Raw genomic sequence first — 18,875 nt, forward strand, 5'->3', positions numbered from 1 at the left:
TAACTCCTTTGTCATGTACGTCTTTGCTATTTGCCCTTGTTTAAATAATGAAATAATTTACATTCATAAAATGCTACTCCGTCCTTCCCATTTCAAATGTTTGTTTTAGATTTTGCACGCATATTAGAAAAAACCCAATAAACATGAAGATTATAGCAAAAAATAAAGTTAATAATTGTGCTATCTTAGTTACTAACTGCATGTCAGCGGATTATCTGTCAATTAATTTGGAGTCATACAAGATAAAATTGAAATAATATAATTAATGCTTTATTGTAATTCTAAAGTGCCAAATAATTTGGAACCAACAAAATTTTCCAAAGCGACAAATTTATGGATTGAATTTTTTAATTAATTAATCGATTTTCATTCTTCATAAACTAATTACTATTCAACACTTGGATCTACCAGCCCACAAAAAAATCAATTTCACGTAGGTACTTATGACAATTATGAGTATTATTAAGATCCAAATTCATGAATAAGAAGTAATTTATAAAGGAACAACATCTTCTACATTTATTGACATAAAAACACATACAAGATCATACATAAGTACTATATATCTTCATTAATACACCCATTAATAGTTTTTATTAGTAGTTTCACACCATACATACATACATGATGTTTTATTAATTCCAACCCCAATAATTATAATAATAATTAACCAATAAAAGGAACGTCTTTAACATTGCCATTGTCGTCGACAAACACCCACACGCGATCGCATCGAAAATCAGTAATAACAGAATTTCCAGGTGGTACAATAACCGCATTCACCAAAGGGTTCTCCCTCTCAATTGTTGCTACAGCGACATTTCCAGGTACCCCGACCAACTCGGGCCACGATTCTTTACCTGCATATATATTTTATATGTATATAGCCAACAAAAAATTGCATTAACTTAAAAAAAAATATTATTCTACTTTATATGATCATCTTTATTTTCATTTTTGCTCGATCAAAAGATTAATTAGTAAGTAATTTAACAACAATCTTTTGTGTTTAGTTACCTTTGCATTCATCAGACATCTTCGTAAGTACTTTTGTTTTTGGTGTGTGTGTGTGTGTGTGTGTGTTGGTTTTCTTGTTTGTATTTGTGATTGGCTAGATGATTATTAATTAATTACTTATGTGTGAATTTATAGACAATTATTTCAATACTTTTTGTGCAGTATAATTTTGACTGATCATATAATATATGAGGCTGAAAAATATTAAATGATATAATTTAAAGATGAGTTGGCATGGATATCTTAATTCCAATCTATGGCTGCCTACTCTTCTTTCTTACCTATCCAAAATTATGGCACTTAATTTCGGGTGAATATCATTTTGCACCCCATAAATGATCTAAATTGGCACTTTGATCCCTAAAATTTAAAAGCTGGCAAAGTTCACCCTTAAATTATATATCTTACGGCACAATGCACCCTACAACCTTTTCTAATGATATTTTAGCTACAAACTCAGTGTATCGTGATATTTTAATTTTTGAATTGTTTTTTGGTGGTCTTTTTCCCGATTTTTTTTAATAAACAATTTTAGTTTTAATTTTCTCCCGGTTCTCTTTTCGAATCTTAATTTAAAAAAATAATTCATACGAACTCCCCAGTGTCCAAAAAATAAATAACATTTTTCTTATAATTACCATCATAAATCATGTTTTTTTTCAAAACAAAATCACATTTTTTTTTTCTTTTAAGAAATGCTAATTGGGGTAGAAATTAGATAAATTCGATCAATTAGTCTTATAAAAATACTACGAAACTAGACAATTATTAGGAATTGTAATTAAAATAAAATACATGAAATACATAATAATTTTGATCATATGCATCTATATAAGTCTAATTTATTTCCCGAAGAAATCATAATTACTTAAAACTGAATCAATTTTTTGATGTATACATAATTTCAATTTTGATCTGAAAAACTAACAGAATAAAATTCTTATTTGCTCTTTTGTATATTTTGTACTTTATAATAATTAATTTTGTTTTTTTTTTAACTACCATGAAGAAAGAAATCCCATAAAAAATCAAAATATCGCGATACATTGGCGACATTTTAGTTAAAATCTCACCAGAAGTGGATGCATTGTGCGCTTCGCCGTGAGATATGTATAATTTGAGGGTGAACTTTGCCATTTTTTAAATTTTAGGGTGCAAAGGGCCAGTTTAGATTATTTACGGGGTGCAAAATGTAGTTCATCCCATAATTTCATTTTTGAAATAATGTCACAAAAAAAAATCACTTTTTTATATAAGTAGGTACTATTCAAAACTATATGCTAAGTCAAACTAATACAAATGAATATTGAAATACAATTTATACATTATGGACATGTGAATGCGGATGTGTGTTTGTACACAATTATATATATATACGCGTATAATTATTTGACCGGAAATATGTAAATGAATTCTGAAAGATTAAAATGATATATATATACACACATTAATTTATATACATATATATAGTTGAACCACTTTAATGGACCATTTAAAGATTAAAGGTTCGTATTAACCGATGACGTGTATACATTGTACGAACGCTGAAAATCCTATAGATTAATATTGCTAATTAATTATGAATTAAAAAAAAAAAGGCTGCGGCTATATGCGATACTAATTCCACTTGTGCAAGACCAAATTAAAGAAAGATTCCAAAAGATTCCATTTTATTAAGATGAAATGACAAATATACCCATAAATTAAATGACTTTTAATTTGTTTGCTCATGCAAGACCAAATAAAAAATAATAAAAAATATGAAACAACTAAATTTCGACATTACAGTGTCGAATATATGTCCATAAATTCGACACCTTAATGTCGAAATTTATTATATTTGGACTAATTTGCTAATAGTTAAATTTCGACACTAAGGTGTCGATATTTTACTCCAAAATCGACATCTCAATGTCGATTTTTACTTATAAAATTCGACATGTACATGTCGACTATGTGTGCGCGGGATTTTTTTTTTAAATATGAAACAACTAAATTTCGACATTAAGGTGTCGAATATATGTCCACAAATTCGACACCTTAATGTCGAAATTTAGTATATTTGGACTACTTTGCTAACAGTTAAATTTCGACACTAAGGTGTCGAATTTGTACTACAAAAATCGACATCCTAATGTCGATTTTTGTCTATAAAATTCGACATGTACATGTCGACTGTGTCTGCACGGTATTTTTTTTGCAAAAACGATATTCTAGCTAAAAAAAATACATAAATGCATATTTTCTTGGGTTTTTCCACCATAGATTCTTCTATTTTGATATCTTCTGACTCCATAGTTACCATCTTTGTAAGATTTGTTGAGTTTTGATGATTTTGAATGTTTAGGTTTTGTGGGTTTGTAGATGAGGAAGGAGAAAGGTTTTGATGGAGAAGATGAGAGTTGGTCTTGTGGTTTTGTAAAAGTTTTTTTTTTTTTTTTTTTGAGTTTTTGGTATTGCACATTTTGAATTTTTTATTTTTATTAACAAGTAAGGATATTATAGTATTTATACATTAAAAAAAATATTTTGGTCTTGCACAAGTGATTTTAGTTTTGTATATAGCTGCAGCCAAAAAAAAAAATAGGGTAAATTGCAGTCACCTCTCGGACATGTAGAATTGGTAATTTTAAGGTTTTTATAGTTCTGATACTTTCAAACACTCCCTGAAACTAATCAAATGTTAGAAAACCTAACATCACGGGGTTGTAATGAATACCACTGGGAATTTTAAAATTATTATATCATATCATCTTATGTGGTTAATTTTACATTTTTAACTATATTTAAATAATTAAGAAAAACAGTTTTTTACCCCTCTTTTTAGTGTTTGCTCCAAGTAGTAGCGAAATTCCTCGTCCCTAGGGCCACCATCCATTGATTCGACAAGTATTTGATGGAGGAATGTAAATTATGGATGGAAGAATGTAAATTATGGTAACTCAACGGCCCGTTGGGGTAGCGGGCCCGGATCTGATGCCCACAAGGAACCAACACTCATTGGAGTTGTGAAATTCCTACACTGCGGCTGTCAAGATTTGGTCATAGGTCTTTGCTCCAACTTACCACCCTGAAACCAGTTGAGCTATACCCCATGCAGGGCTTTTTTTTTTTAGTCTTTGATGCACTAGTGGTAGTTGTAATGAACTAAAAAAAGAAAAATTGGTCCAAAAATTAGATTTTTTTTACAATTTAAAAACATTTTAAATATTACATTACCCTCCTAAGTCTTGATATTCGTAATTATCACCATCCCCTAGCTACCGTTCGCTAGTTTTAACAGGGTGGTTTGTAACTAACAATGCCAAGGACTTTAAAGTTACTATGTTAATCACAAGGGGTTTGGTTGTAATTTACTATTAAAAATAGGAATTTTTACAAATAAGCTCATCAATGGGTACTTATTGATAAAGAGATCCAGACAATAAACTCCTTTACAAAAAGGTTCACACATGGTCCAGATTTTTGTAAAAGACTAAAATAGCCCATCATACTTTAATATGCTCCAATTTTATCATTTAATTTAATTTAACCTCAATTTGACCCCAAATTTCACAAATTATTCAATTTTGACCCAAAACACATTTTTATGGACAAATTCGTCCGTCAGCGCCATTGACCGTCGATCTTCAGCGTTGACTTTTTTTTTCTCCTGATTTTTCCACCACCGGTTTCCGGCGTTGACTTTTTCGATTTTGTTTGTTTCTTTCTTTCTGTAACATCTTTTTTTTCGTTTAAACAACGATATTGCTGTGATTGACAGTAATATTAACTATATTACTGTTAAACACAGTAAAATTAACTACACTACAGTTTGACACAGTAATATTGCTTTATTAATCTCTAGCACAGTACTATTAACACAACAAAACTCATTATTATTGTGTAATAGAGTAATATTACTAAGAGTAATATTACTAAGAGTAATATTACTATGTTGACCGTTCAACAAATGTAAACATAATAAAAAGCCAAAAGAATTAATATTACTGTGAGTGACAGTAATATTACTATAACAACAGTAATATTACCGTCAACCACAGTAATATTACAATAATATACAGTAATATTATCACGTTACTCCGTAAATAACTCAAACAAACAAAAAACCTAAACAAAATAATAATATTGATGTGGTTAACAACAATATTACTATAACAATAGTAATATTACCGTCAACCACAGTAATATTATTGTGTTTACAGTAATATTACAATAATAGATAGTAATATTATTACGTTACTCTGTGAATAACTCAAACAAAACAAAAAACCCAAAAATATAATAATATTGATGTGGTTGACAGTAATATTATTGTGTTTACAGTTAATTTATTTTCAACGACAGTAATATAATTACGCAGACTTGTCAACAAATCAAACAAAATTAAAAAAAATAGCAAAAAAAATAATAATAATAATATTACGTTAATTTACTATCAACGACAGAACAATTACATAAATATATTGTCAACGGCAATACAATTACGTTAATGACAGTATAATTACGTTAATTTACTGTCAGTGACATCACAATTACGATCAACGTTTAGCGGGGGACGTAAAAAAAATAATAAAATAAAATAAAATAAGAAAAGAGAGAAAAAACATTAAAAAGGGTCAACGCTGGAATCCGGAGGCAGAAAAAAACAGACCAGAAAAAAAAAATCAACGCCGGAATCTGGCGGCGGAAAAACAGACCAGAAAAAAAAATCGAAAAATCAACGCCGAAATCCGGCAGCAAATTCTTTTTTTTGAAAAAAAAAGTCAAAATTGAATTTTTGTAGACGAAAGTGATTAAATTGAGATTGCAATTAAGAATTGGGTATAAAGTGTTGGGGGTAATATTGTCATATACATGAATGTTTTCTTTATTTATAATAAATATTAAAGAGATAAGCTTATTGGTGAAAGAGATATAGTGGATAAACCTAAAATAACAAGGATAAATAGCATTAAACCACCTAAACTTTTTCAGTTTTTGCGGATCACCACCTGAACAATTTTTTTTTGCATGCGTTCACCTGTATTTAATAAATTGTGTCACTTTGTCATTTTTTGCCCGTTTTCAGGTCAAAATGACCGGTTCTCAACCCATGTGCGTTGCACATTACAAATCTAAGGCTATTGACGTCTTTTCCATTTTTAAAATGGAATAAATAATTTTTTTACGGTAAATGGTATAAATGTTAAATAAAATAAATAAATAAAAAAAAAACCTTCACCTTCTTCCCAATCCCAGGAACTATCCATTTCACGCACACCACCCCACTCTACTCACCCAATTCACAATTTTCAGCCGTCCGCCGCTCACCACCAGGAACCAGCTCCACCCTCTTGCACAACCACCAAACTCACCACCATCAGCACATCTTATTCACATCCGCCGCCCACAACCCAGCTCCGCCCTCTTGCACAACCACCATGCTCACCATCATCACCACCACATCTTCAGATCCGCCGCCCACAAACCCCAAACGAGATGTTTCGACAATGAACACAATACATTCGAAAGTTTGTATTTTGAACACATTTAATCCGAGCCCATTTTAATTGAATGAAATTGGTCCTAAAATTACGTCAAAAATGCCCATTTAATTTCTCCTTTCCCCAATTCAGGTTATATAAACACTATTTTCTCTCGATTTCTTCCTCCGAATCAAGTAGATCATCTTCCAACAAATAGAGGATTAGATGATCATCTCACAATTGAGGCCGCGGCGGAAGTGTGCGGCGCTTGGCGGTGAAATCGGGCGTGAAATCCTCTGCTTTCGCAACAAACACACTACCACTCCAAAATGATAAAACCACCACCAGTTGCATCAAAATTCGTCCCCTCATTTTCACCAAGATCATCCCACTTCAATTCAAATGAAAAATAAATTAATTTTTTTTATTAAAATCAACTGATCTGAAGTGGGATTCAATCAAAGAATCAAATATTCGATGAAAAAAAAGTGAAATACAAACGTACCAAGTTAATTCAGACCGATTAAATTAGTGAAAAACGGGAAAGAATATGTTGTGTATGTGTATGTGTGTGTGTGTGTGTGTATGCGAGAGAATCTTTCTTCAAAACCTGTGTTTGTTTTTACTTAGCCGCTGCAACTGCAAGTGGGTTTTAGCCCCTGAATATGTATGTATAATGTATGTATATATAAAAATAATTAATTAAATAAAATAAAACTGACATGTTTTTTTCTTTTAATTATTCTATTTTATATTTATTCCATTTTCAAAACAAAAAAAACAATTATTCCATTTTAAAAATGGAAAATACATCAATACCCTTGAATTTGTCATGTGCAACGCACATGGGTTGAGAACCGGTCATTTTGACCTGAAAACGGCAAAAAATGGCAAAGTGGCACAATTTATTAAGTACAGGTGAACTCGTGCAAAAAAAAAAATTGTTCAGGTGGTGATCTGCAAAAACTGAAAAAGTTTAGGTGGTTTAATGCTATTTACCCAAATAACAAAGATGCTTAGTTAGGGACCTATACTCACATACCCCTTAAAAATATTACTACTTGAGAAAATAATCAAATATTGAGTATAAAGTTTCCCCAGTTGTAAGACCAAAAACATGAGTATTTGGATAGTAAAAATATAAATAAATAAACTGAGAATGACAATAAAAGGCAGTATTCCCTAAAAGACTGTAATATTTAATTGAGCTAATTGCACATAACCCCCTGTGAAATTTCGAATTGCCGAAAAAGTCTTCGTGTTAAAAATATTAGTAAGGACCCCCCTATGTTGTGTTTTACGAAGCACACTGCCACTTACTTCAAAATTGATGGTTGACTTTTATGAAATGACTAAACTACCCCTAATATGTTTTTTAGTAATTTTCATTTAAAAAAAAAAGAAATAAAAAAAAAAATTATCACACAAAACGGAGCAAACCACCTTCTCTCATCTTCATTGCACGTCTAGGAAATAAAAGCATGGTTGCTGACAATGGTGGGTGGGGATTGTTTTTTTTTTTTTTTTCTAATCCGAAGAAAAAAAGTGTTGCAACGGCAATTTTCGGTACACGGAAATTGTGGATTCAGAAGCTCAAGTAGCGGTGGTGGCATTGAAAGGCAGTGGCGGGGCGTGGTGGAATCGGAGAGTCGGCAAATGATTCTTCGAGTTTGACATTCTTCTTCTTCTTCTTCTTCTTCTTCTTCTTCTTCTTCTTCTTCTTCTTCTTCTTCTTCTTCTTCTTCTTCTTCTTCTTCTTCTTCTTCTTCCTCCTCCTCCTAAGGTACGAATTATAGTTTTCACAAATTGAAAGAAAATGCTATGGAAATTGGAAGAAAGTTCTTTGAAGGGTTTCGTATATTTTGTTGTTTGGGCAGGGATGTGCGGAAAAATTTGGAGGCGCCGTTTATCTTCCCGTTTGTTTTCTTGGATTTCGAATAGAAATGCACTTCATGTTCAGATATGGATTTGGTTGATGGTTTTTGTTGGAAAAAATCATGGTGAAAAAATTGGAGGTTTGCGAAGAAGATGGCTTAATTGAAAATATAAAGGACTCAATTGAAAATTTTAAAAACTTCATTTTGGTACTTATAAAATTAAAATGGTTGCATTTTGGTATTTCGTGTCAAAAAACGAACCCCCACTCTCATCCATGGCGGGTGAAGTGCACGGTGAGCTCTTAAGGGCCTTATTGCCTTTGACTAATTTTTATAGGGGGGTATTTGCTAATTGTTTTAACACGAGGTCGTTTTCACAGGAGTGATTTTTGCAAAAAACCCTATTTAATTCTAGAACAGGTCTTATGATTTATGGAAGTTTAATTTTTAGGGTTGCCACTCGGGCATTTTCTTCCAGATCTCTATAGGCAGAATAAACAGGATCATTATTCGACAATTTGATGTTATGATGCCGACATAAAATCAAAATTTCAAAGGCTCCAAAGTCCAGATATATATGGGGCTGGGGCACACATGATGGCAAAGTAAAACCCCTTCGTGCCAGCGATGATAAAACCACACAAAAAATATTCAATCACAAATATATTCTGTTTCGGAGTACATAAACTAAAAAATCGTCGATCTGTCAAGGTAAATATTATATGTTGTGACATATAGTGTGTTTATGTGTGTCTTATACTAATCTTTGTAGCTCATTAGAAAAATGTACACAACCAATGAAATTTAAATTATATATACACTTAATCATCTATAAACTAATAAAGTTGGATCAACTAAATTATATTAATTTAGTGGCATTAATTTTAATTTTTTTTATAAGCTTGTTGTCCTGAAGTTGGATCAGGAAAAAATATTATTTAAACGAGACTATCAATTTTTCGATGTTCTATTGGATGTATGTAGGTAAAGAATCGTGACCTGAGCTAGTGGGGATTTTCTGGAAAAAATGCTGTGAAAATCATTGAGTGTGGAAACTCTTTAAGTCACTCCTATCATAGTGCCACCATATATCACAACCGTTAATTATCCCTTTCGATTGCGGCCGTGTATTCGTTTTAACCGATGATGAGGGCATTGTCACAAGGGTTCTTATAATTGGATAAGATTAATAATTTCTGTTGAATTTTGAATGCAGAATACAACCTAATTCTTGTGTTGTCACAGTAATAAATCTACTAAAAGCAGAATAAAGAATATAACCATTTAATGTGGTTCGGATACAAACGTACCCTACATCCACGAGGACTTGCAAAACTAGTTCAGATTTAAGTGTACATTAATAGGACTTAATAAAAACACTAAAGACTCCCACTTTATGTAATATGGCGTTCTTGCACACGACTCGAACTTGTTGATAATCAAATCAATTCCTCCTCCGCACTCTTGGACTTCCTCGAATGTTGAACTTCCTTCAAACGGCGGATCGACCTCTCCCGAGATCTTGCCGATCTTCTTTATGGTCTGTTAGAAGAAACCTGTTATGTTGCCACACCTGACGTGCAGACAGGGCTGCAGCACGGGCTGCACCCTTCAAAGCTTTTATGCTGGCATTTTTCTTATTGAAACTCCATCGGACTCATATGAGGTTGAGGGCCTTATATAGGCACAAAATCTCCACCCTAAACCTAACTTGGGCCCTATGAAGTCGATTTAACTAGGTAATAGAATCCTAGTCGATTTCTACTTCTATTCTAGATAAGTACAAAAGATACCTAACTAGAATATAATACATGGAAATAAATCTAAGTCCTAATAAAAATATTAAAAGAATAGGACTCTAATTAATTCCAAAATAAACATGGAAAACAAATCTTTGTCAATCTTTAGTTTCTACGCACGGCGGATTTCTTCAATCTTCACAAACAGAAATCTGGTGCCAACAATTTCAATAAGCGCTCTCGAATAAGAGTTTCAGTAAATTACAAGTTAGGATTCGAAATCTATTGTTTTCGAGTCTTTCTTGTGCTATATATATATATATATATATATATATATATATATATATATATATATATATATATATATATATATATATATATATATATATATATATATATCGAAATGGTTATTATTTTTTTTTTTCCATTTGGTTTTCGTCTTAACAATGTGGCAAGAAAGGGTCTTGCTCTTGCATGTATCCTTTCGATCTTTGTTCACGTAGCACGTAATGTAATAATATTGTATCGAAATGTTATATTATGAAAATTAAGATCCAAATTCATGAATAAGAAGTAATTTATAAAGGAAGTAAGGAACGACACCAACATATTCCACATTTATTGTCATAAATACAAGATCATACATAAGTACTATATATATCTTCATACACCCATTATTAGTTTTTATTAGTAGTTTCACACCATACGTACATGATGTTTTATTAATTATATTCAAACCCTAATATAATAATAATTAACCAATCATAGGAACCCTCCTAACATTGCCATTGCCATCGACATACACCCACACACGATCGCATCGAAAATCGAGGATCGGAAAAGTTCGAGGTGGCAAAATAATTGCATTCACCGAAGGGTTCTCCCTCTCAATTGTTGCTACAGCGACATTTCCAGGTATTCCAACCAACTCGGGCCAGGATTCTTTACCTGCATATATAGATATAATAAATAAATATAACTAACAAAAAATTGCATTAACTTAAATTAAAACACATTATTCTACTTTATTATGATCATCCTTTTGTTTTATTTGCTCGATCAAAATAAATTAGTAAGTAATGTGTTTAATTACCTTTGCATTCGTCAGACATCTTCGTAAGTATTTTTCTTTTTGTTGTGTGTGTGTGTGTGTGTGTGTTTTGGTTTTCTTCTTTGTATTTGTGATTGGCTAGATGATTATTAATTAATTACTTATGTGTGCATTTATAGACAATTATTTCAATATTTTTGTGCAGTATAATTTTGACTGATCATATAATATGAGGCTGAAAAATATTAATGATATAATTTAAACGTATAACACATAAGAAGATGAGTTGGCATGGATATCTTAACTTTATGAAACCTAATTTCATTTTAAAATAATGTCAAAAAGAATAAAACAATTTTAAATATATAAAGAACGTGTACTATTCAAAACTATGTGCTAAGTCAAACTTATACAAATGAATATTGAAATATAGTTACACGTTAGGGGCATGTGTGTTTGTACTTTGTACACATTTGTACGTGCATGCATATATGGCTGGAAATACGTTGAAAGTCATACTAGATTATATTGATGGATATACTCGAATTTACGAATATTACTATTTGAAATATATATTAAAAGAAGGAAAAATTAGCAAGAACTCGATCTAGGAAATATAGTTAAAGAAAATTCTGTTCCAAATGTAATTAGAAAAAAATCCTTAGCTAATATTCCATCCACATGCTATTTTCAACAAATATACCCTTAATTGTCCAATACACTCTTTCAAAACCCTAATCTAATTTTTCATTTATCCCATCTCCTTTCTCGTTTCATTCTTCTATCTTCTTTTCTCTGTCTTTTTTTTTCACTATTTTCTCCGGCTATAGCCTCAACATTGGTCACGAGGGCCGCCGCTTCCACCGACATGTAGAAGAAGAATCAGCCGAAGAGAAAGAGCGAGCGCAGTGGGGACTACGTCCTTCGGCTCCAACAAGTCGATCCGGAAGGGAGGGGAGTTGAACCATCTACCGTCGGTTGAAGTTTCCTGATGTTTTTTGAAGATTAGATTGTTGTTACGGTTTATATATCGATGGTTGAGAGTGATGGTGCAGTAGGCAGCGGATGCGAGAATTTATCGAAGTGGGGTGGTGATGGTGTGATGTGGCGGCGGTGTGGTGACGATGGAGAGCAGATCTAGAGTTGTTTGGTAGATTGGGCGGATGACGGCGCGAGTAGAGAAATTCGCGCAGGCTGGACCCTTAATTGGCTATGCTTCATCATAGTCGATTAAGTTAATTGACTATGCTCTAATAATCGATTAAAGTGTTAATGGACTGTTTTGATAGTCGATTAAGGTTACTCAATTTTATTTTGTAATTCATTCTTTTGTGTGTTGATTCCATTTTGTATAAATCAATTACAATTTATGTATATTATTTGTTTTGTATAAAAAATATTGCCTTTCGTTTTTATGTAGTTGTGTTTTTTTAGTTTTCAGTAATCAGTTCCTTAATCGACTATGTTTCATCATAGTCAATTAATATACCTGATAGAGAAAAAAAATTAAAAACGAAAAAAAAAAACGGCTGATGGGTGGTGATAGTGCTGATGAGGTGGCGTGGGCATAATTGAAAAAATGGATGGCTGAAATTAGGAGTAGACTTTTCTCAAATAGTACAAAATAGTTTGAACATCTCCACTACACCAAAAATGGCATTTTCTAACAAACTATAATCGTTACAATAATTATTACTAACGGCGAAATTCCGTTAGAAAACGCATGTTAGAAATTCAGAGGTTCAGATTACTAACGGAAACTGTCCGTTAGAATAAATAATCAAACCCGGTAGAAAAATAATTAAATGTAACGGTTATATCCTTTAGAAGTTATATTGTAACGGTATTGATTGTAACACTTCTGTTATTTGTTTTAACGCATATTTCCGTCAGCAAATTAATTAGCTGTTAGAAAAAAAATTACTATTGCTAACGGTTAGATTCGTTAGAAACAAAAAATACACCGTTGGAAACGTAAATAATACTAACGGTTAGTTGTGTTAGAACATCAATTGTAACATATTGTGTTGTAACACTTGTTAATTTGCTAACGGATATAATCGTTAGAAAACGCTTAGATTTGTTATAAATAAATTAGCTTTTCAAAATATTTATTTTTTTGGCAATTAAAATTATTAAAGCCTCGACATCATTATAAAAAAGACGAGCTTGGGCAGAATATGACACACATGTTTCCACTGAACCTGTATTACATCGTTCAAAGTAACAACAATTCCTACGATGTACATCACAAATATTCATAAATAAAAACAAAATCCAAATCTCTAATAAAACATAGAATGTAACCATCCATCAAAATAATGAATTATCATAAATAAACTGTTCAACTCAAGTTATCCAGAAAAACAAAATAAAACAAAACAAAACAAAAGTTAATGGACCATCAACTATTAGAACAAATTATCCACCATTCCAAGTTAATCGTTTAAATAATCCATATAAAACTAAATTATAAACTCAAATATTTACTAACCAGCTCTCAAACCAAATTACAAATCCCCCTGAGATGAAGCCTGCCAACGTATCATAACCCCCTTGAGGAGGGTCCCACACACGAGGATTAGGATCAAGTACTTCTTCAATATAAACTTTCTTTTCCTCAGGTCTAACAATTTTGAAGTGACACACCCTGGCCCCCCTATTAAAAGAAGTATCGATGAAGTTATATCAAAGTGCCATTTGAAACAAATTAATATTTATATATTCATTTGAATCCTTTTATATCCTAATTAATATGTGGTCCTAGTTGGGGTTTAGTACAACCGAAACCTGGTGAAATATATTATGCAGTTATATTTCAGTGGTTCACACATACTAATACACACTCATGTGAATGTGTGGTTCGTGGTAATTATTTATGTAGATCTACGATTTATAACCACATAATATATTTCACCAAGTGAAAGATCTCATAAGCCGGCTAGTTGGTTAGGGCAACTCCGGCCATAATATTTGTAAAGGAAATAAGAACAACGAATTAACGTTTGCCATAAATGCAAAAAGAAAATAAAAATCAAGATTAAGTATTCAAAGCATTTTTTCCATGAATTTGATGAGAAGATATAGAACTAAGTTACTAACAATTACAGTTTGTGAATATAAAACTATATGTTTATAGAGCAAATTTCACTTTCCCTTTTGTAGTATCACTTTACCTCAGCAAATTTCACTTTCCCTTTTGTAGTATTACTTTACCTTATTTTGCTCTCGATTGTATTGATTTGTCCTCTGTACTTAAAAAATCATCTCAATGTAGTTCTCGCTGTTAGTTGACAGATAGTGATATCAAGCTAAGCCAAAGTACAAAGAGGGAAAGTGAAATTTATCTTTTTTTATATTTAAAATTATCCAGATAAGACCGTTAAACTTCTACAAATTATTGCACCTAGGACGAATAATATTTATTAATATAATTAGAATAATATTAAATAATCGATAAATCAATAGTTATTAACTTTTAGATATTAAATGAACATTTGGATGGAGAAAATTAGGTCAAGAACTAAACAACCAAGTTAACAGACTTGAATTACCGTGATAAACAAGTATAGGAAATCTCTTCATTGTCTTGAAAAAAATAAAACTGCACATATTCTTTATATGTTCTAATGTTCTATGAAGCCTCGTTGAGAAACTCTTAACGTAGCAATAAATTGAATATATATATATATATATATATATATATATATATATATATATATATATATATATATATATATATATATATATAGAACAAGATCGTTTATTATATCAGTAGTATCCTGTTGGGTCTTTTAGAAACACAGATCGGATATTACTGAGGACACCCATAGTCCATAAGTTAACCTGAAAAAAGCTTAACGCCCGAAAACGCCAGCGCCTCACATCGGCATAACGGCAAACAAGGCAAGCCCACATGGTTAACTTATGAATATCACTGGAAACCTCATACCTTCTGGTTAAACCAAACTCTACCTCTGATATCTTAAGTAAAATAATTCTTACACTTCACAAATGCACATGATAGTAAAGTAATGTTGAGTCAAGCCATGATTTAATACAGGAACTTAGCCGACCATTGAGGCGGCGATCATCGAGAAAAAATAAAAGACTGGAAAAAGAAAGAGTACCTTGAAGAACACCAAGAACTTCAAAAACTTAAAAAGCACACAGTAATTATACAAGAGAGAATTTTAAAAGAGAGAGAGAGAGTCTAGAAAAGTGGTGCTTAAGGAGTAGAAAACTCCAACTATAAATAGAAAAAGAAAGAGCCGGACATCAACCCCGGATTTCAAAAAGATAAAAAAGCGTGAATAGTAAAAAGTTGTGAATAGTGTTTTTACTATTCATAAACAGTGCTTGGTCTGCTGGCGTAAGCAATGACGAAATTTAATTTGTCGGGTACTGTAGAAGCATCTTGCTGGAATGCTCTAAGGTTGAACCTTCCTTAAATCGCCATTAAAGAAGCTTGTTTCTTCAGAAGTCTTAGAGTCTTCTTAAAATCATCAAAGGACTGGACAACGAAATTGTTTCTCCGTCTGATCCTTTCTTCAATTAGGAAAAAATCTTCAAGGGCCGCAATCTTCTTTTTAAGAATCTTGAGATAATTCTTATCTGTGATCTCGTTAGATTTTTCATCGAACCTAACATGAAAGGGAACTTTCCAGATGTTCCAACCCGGTGATGAGCTGAAGCGTACGAGATAAATCTCCCAGTCTTCCATCAATCCTTTCTTTTAATTTTCTCTTTAAGAGAAGACTTAAGTAAATCAAAACTTTCTTGTAAAGAAAGATCTTGATAATCCTCATTAGGATCCTGAGCATCTTGGAGATCAGTAACCGAACTCATGGAAGCATCTGATTTTGAATCAGAAAAGTCGATATCATCGAACAAGTCTTTCTTGATATGGTCCATATAAAGATCCATAATTTTATCTTTAGGGAAAATGTCTAAGTACTGCTTGGAGAACTCAGAGAATGAAGGAAGACTATATGAAGTATTCTTAGTAGAGATCTTTTTGTGATCTTCCATTTTGGATTTAATCCTCTGGATATTCTCTTGTAAAGGTGACTCATTGGAGCCAGGAGTGATGACATTTAGATTGTTCCAAAACCTTGTAGTATGGATTCTCCATAAACACGGTGAACCGTTTGTCGTGAAACCGAATTGTGGTTTCCACTTCCAGACCCATGGGATTCCGGAATCAACAAAAAACATACAAATAGTTTTACCACCTGTATTGTGTGTTTTAAGAGAAGAAAAACAAATAGAGTATTCTATTAAGAGAGATTTAATCTCTTCAGGCAAAATGTCTGCCATAGTCCCAAAGATTTCCCACCACGAGAAAAGCCAGTTTGGAATTTGATTCCTACTGATATTATCGCAGATTTTTATAAGCCAAGTATGAGAATGCTTGGGATTCTGGTATAGAAGGGTTTTATAAAAACTCTGTAAGTAATCCCAATAATTATATTGGAAGGCTGACCTGGTAACTTCATTGGTAATGGTCTTTTCAGCAAAAGGGGAAGTACCCCATTCCTGGATAGAGATGATCTTCTTAATAACAAATTTAGAGTAGTTAATAATCTTACTCTTAGGGGGATAGTGCTGAATATCAACACTTCCTAGACTGATGAGGATATTCTCATAGAATCCTCTTGTCTTGTAGGTTTCGACCTTCCAATAATTTGTCGGAAGATATTTATCCATAAGAATCCATGGGGACTCTTTGAATGTTTCATCTTCATTTTCAATGACTAAGATTAACTCTTTCTTAGGGGAGTCAAAGAATTTGTATTCTTTTTGAGCCATTGAAGAATATGATTCTTCTTCTGATTTTGAGGAATTGTCCTCCATTGGTATATTTTTCTCTCTTTGTCTGAGGAATTCTTGGAACTCCTTTTGGAATTCTTTTGAAGAAGAACTCGCACCAGAAATATGCTGGTTAAAAAGGGATTTTTTCCCTTGCTGAACAATGGGGAAACCTCTGCCTCCCCTTCCTCTTTGAGAGGAAAAAGGGTGTCTTCCAGGAAAGCTCATATCTGTCATGAAGAAATATATTCACGAGTTAAGAAGTCTGGAAGATGATTATCTTTCCCTTGTTTATAAACAATGTTAAAATCAAAGTAAGCAAGATGCGATTGCCATCGGGCGAACATCTGTTTGGAAACATTAGGTTCAAAATCTTTAAAGAGCATAAACGTAGCAGCTTTACAATCAGTCTTAATGGTAAACTTTTGATTGTATAAGTCATCCTGAAATTTAAGGACACATTTAACAATAGCAAGAATTTCTTTAGCTGTAGTAGAATAATTCTTTTGAGCATTATTCCATTTACCGGAATAAAATCGAATGATGTATTCAATCTTATTATCAGGGTTGATTTGTTTTAAAATACCCCCATACCCCAGATCTGAGGCATCAGTTTCAACGCATTTTTCCCACAAAGGGTTAGCAAGCATAAGACACGGAATGTTTTTAACTTTCTCCTTAATATTAATAACAGCCTTAGTGTGATTATCACTCCAAGGGGAAGGATTCTTCTTAAGCCTATCATATAAAATAGCAGAATCGTTAGCAAGATTTTTAATATAAGAAGAAACATAATTAAGGCTTCCCAAAAATCTTTGCAGCTGAGTTTTATCGGTAATAACATCGGGAAATTTATTTCCAAATTCAATACTTCTTTGAATGGGAATGATGTTTCCTTTTTCAATAGTATGACCTAAGAATTTTATCTTAGTCTGGAAAAGAACCATTTTAGGTTTTGAAATAACTAAACCATTTTTAATGATTATGTTTTTGAACATATCAAGATGCTTAAAATGCGTCTCAATGTCTTTAGAGAAGACAAGAATATCATCAATATAAAAAATGATAAAATCACTATACGGATAGAAGATGTCATTCATGATTTGTTGAAACTCAGAAGGAGCATTCTTAAGGCCAAAAGGCATAACATTCCATTCGTAATGACCGAAAGGAACATTGAAGGCAGTTTTATACCTATCCGTCTGATTTATCTGTATTTGCCAGAAACCTGATTTTAAATCAAATTTTGAAAACAAAAGAGCATTGACCAATCTGTCAAGAAGATCCTTTTTATTAGGGATAGGGTGTCTAATCCATTTAAGAATTTTATTAAGAGGTTTGTAATTAATAACCAATCTAGGAACTCCACGTTCTTGCTCTGAATGTTTATTAACATAGAAGGCAGTACAAGACCAGGGGGACTTGGAAGGGGAAATAAGTTTCTTTTGCAATAAGGACGATATTTCCTTCTTACATAACTCTAAATACTCTGAGTTCATCTGGCAAGGCCTAGACTTAGTAGGGATTTGACTATCTTTAAATCCTTCTTCGTAGGGAAGAGAAACAATATGTTTTTTTCTATCCCAAAAAGCGTTAGGGAATTCATTGCAAATGTCAATAGAGAATTTATTATATAAAAGCTTTATTTTATCTTGAAGTTTTAAATTCTTCAATCTATCTTCAATAGTTAAAGAGTTAAATTCTTCTTTGAGAAAATTGACCTGACAATTTTTAAAATCAATTTGATCTTGGATAGAGTTAAGAACCTTATGAATAGGTTTAGTGATAAACTTAAAAGAAATAGGTTTACCATTATAAGTACCTGTAATCCCTCTTTCATCAATAAAAGTAAGAGGATAAATCTTATAAAGAAATGGGAGGCCAATAATCATTTGACTAGTAATGTCTTCAG

General features: G+C 32.1%; 1 protein-coding gene across 1 annotated transcript; it reads right to left on the reverse strand.

Moving 5' to 3' along the window:
- Positions 1-474: 474 nt before the first annotated feature.
- LOC105963384 (proteinase inhibitor) lies at positions 475-1,122 on the reverse strand. Its single transcript, XM_012987779.2, has 2 exons — positions 1,018-1,122; positions 475-860 (listed from the first exon to the last, which is right to left on the reverse strand). The coding sequence occupies exons 1-2, from the start codon at positions 1,034-1,036 to the stop codon at positions 667-669; spliced, it is 213 nt and encodes a 70-aa protein (XP_012843233.1). The 5' UTR covers positions 1,037-1,122; the 3' UTR covers positions 475-666.
- Between the last annotated feature and the right edge of the window lie 17,753 nt (positions 1,123-18,875).

This window comes from Erythranthe guttata, chromosome 1, assembly GCF_056151865.1.
Source record: "Erythranthe guttata isolate IM_541 chromosome 1, IM_541, whole genome shotgun sequence".
Classification (NCBI taxonomy): Eukaryota; Viridiplantae; Streptophyta; class Magnoliopsida; order Lamiales; family Phrymaceae; genus Erythranthe; species Erythranthe guttata.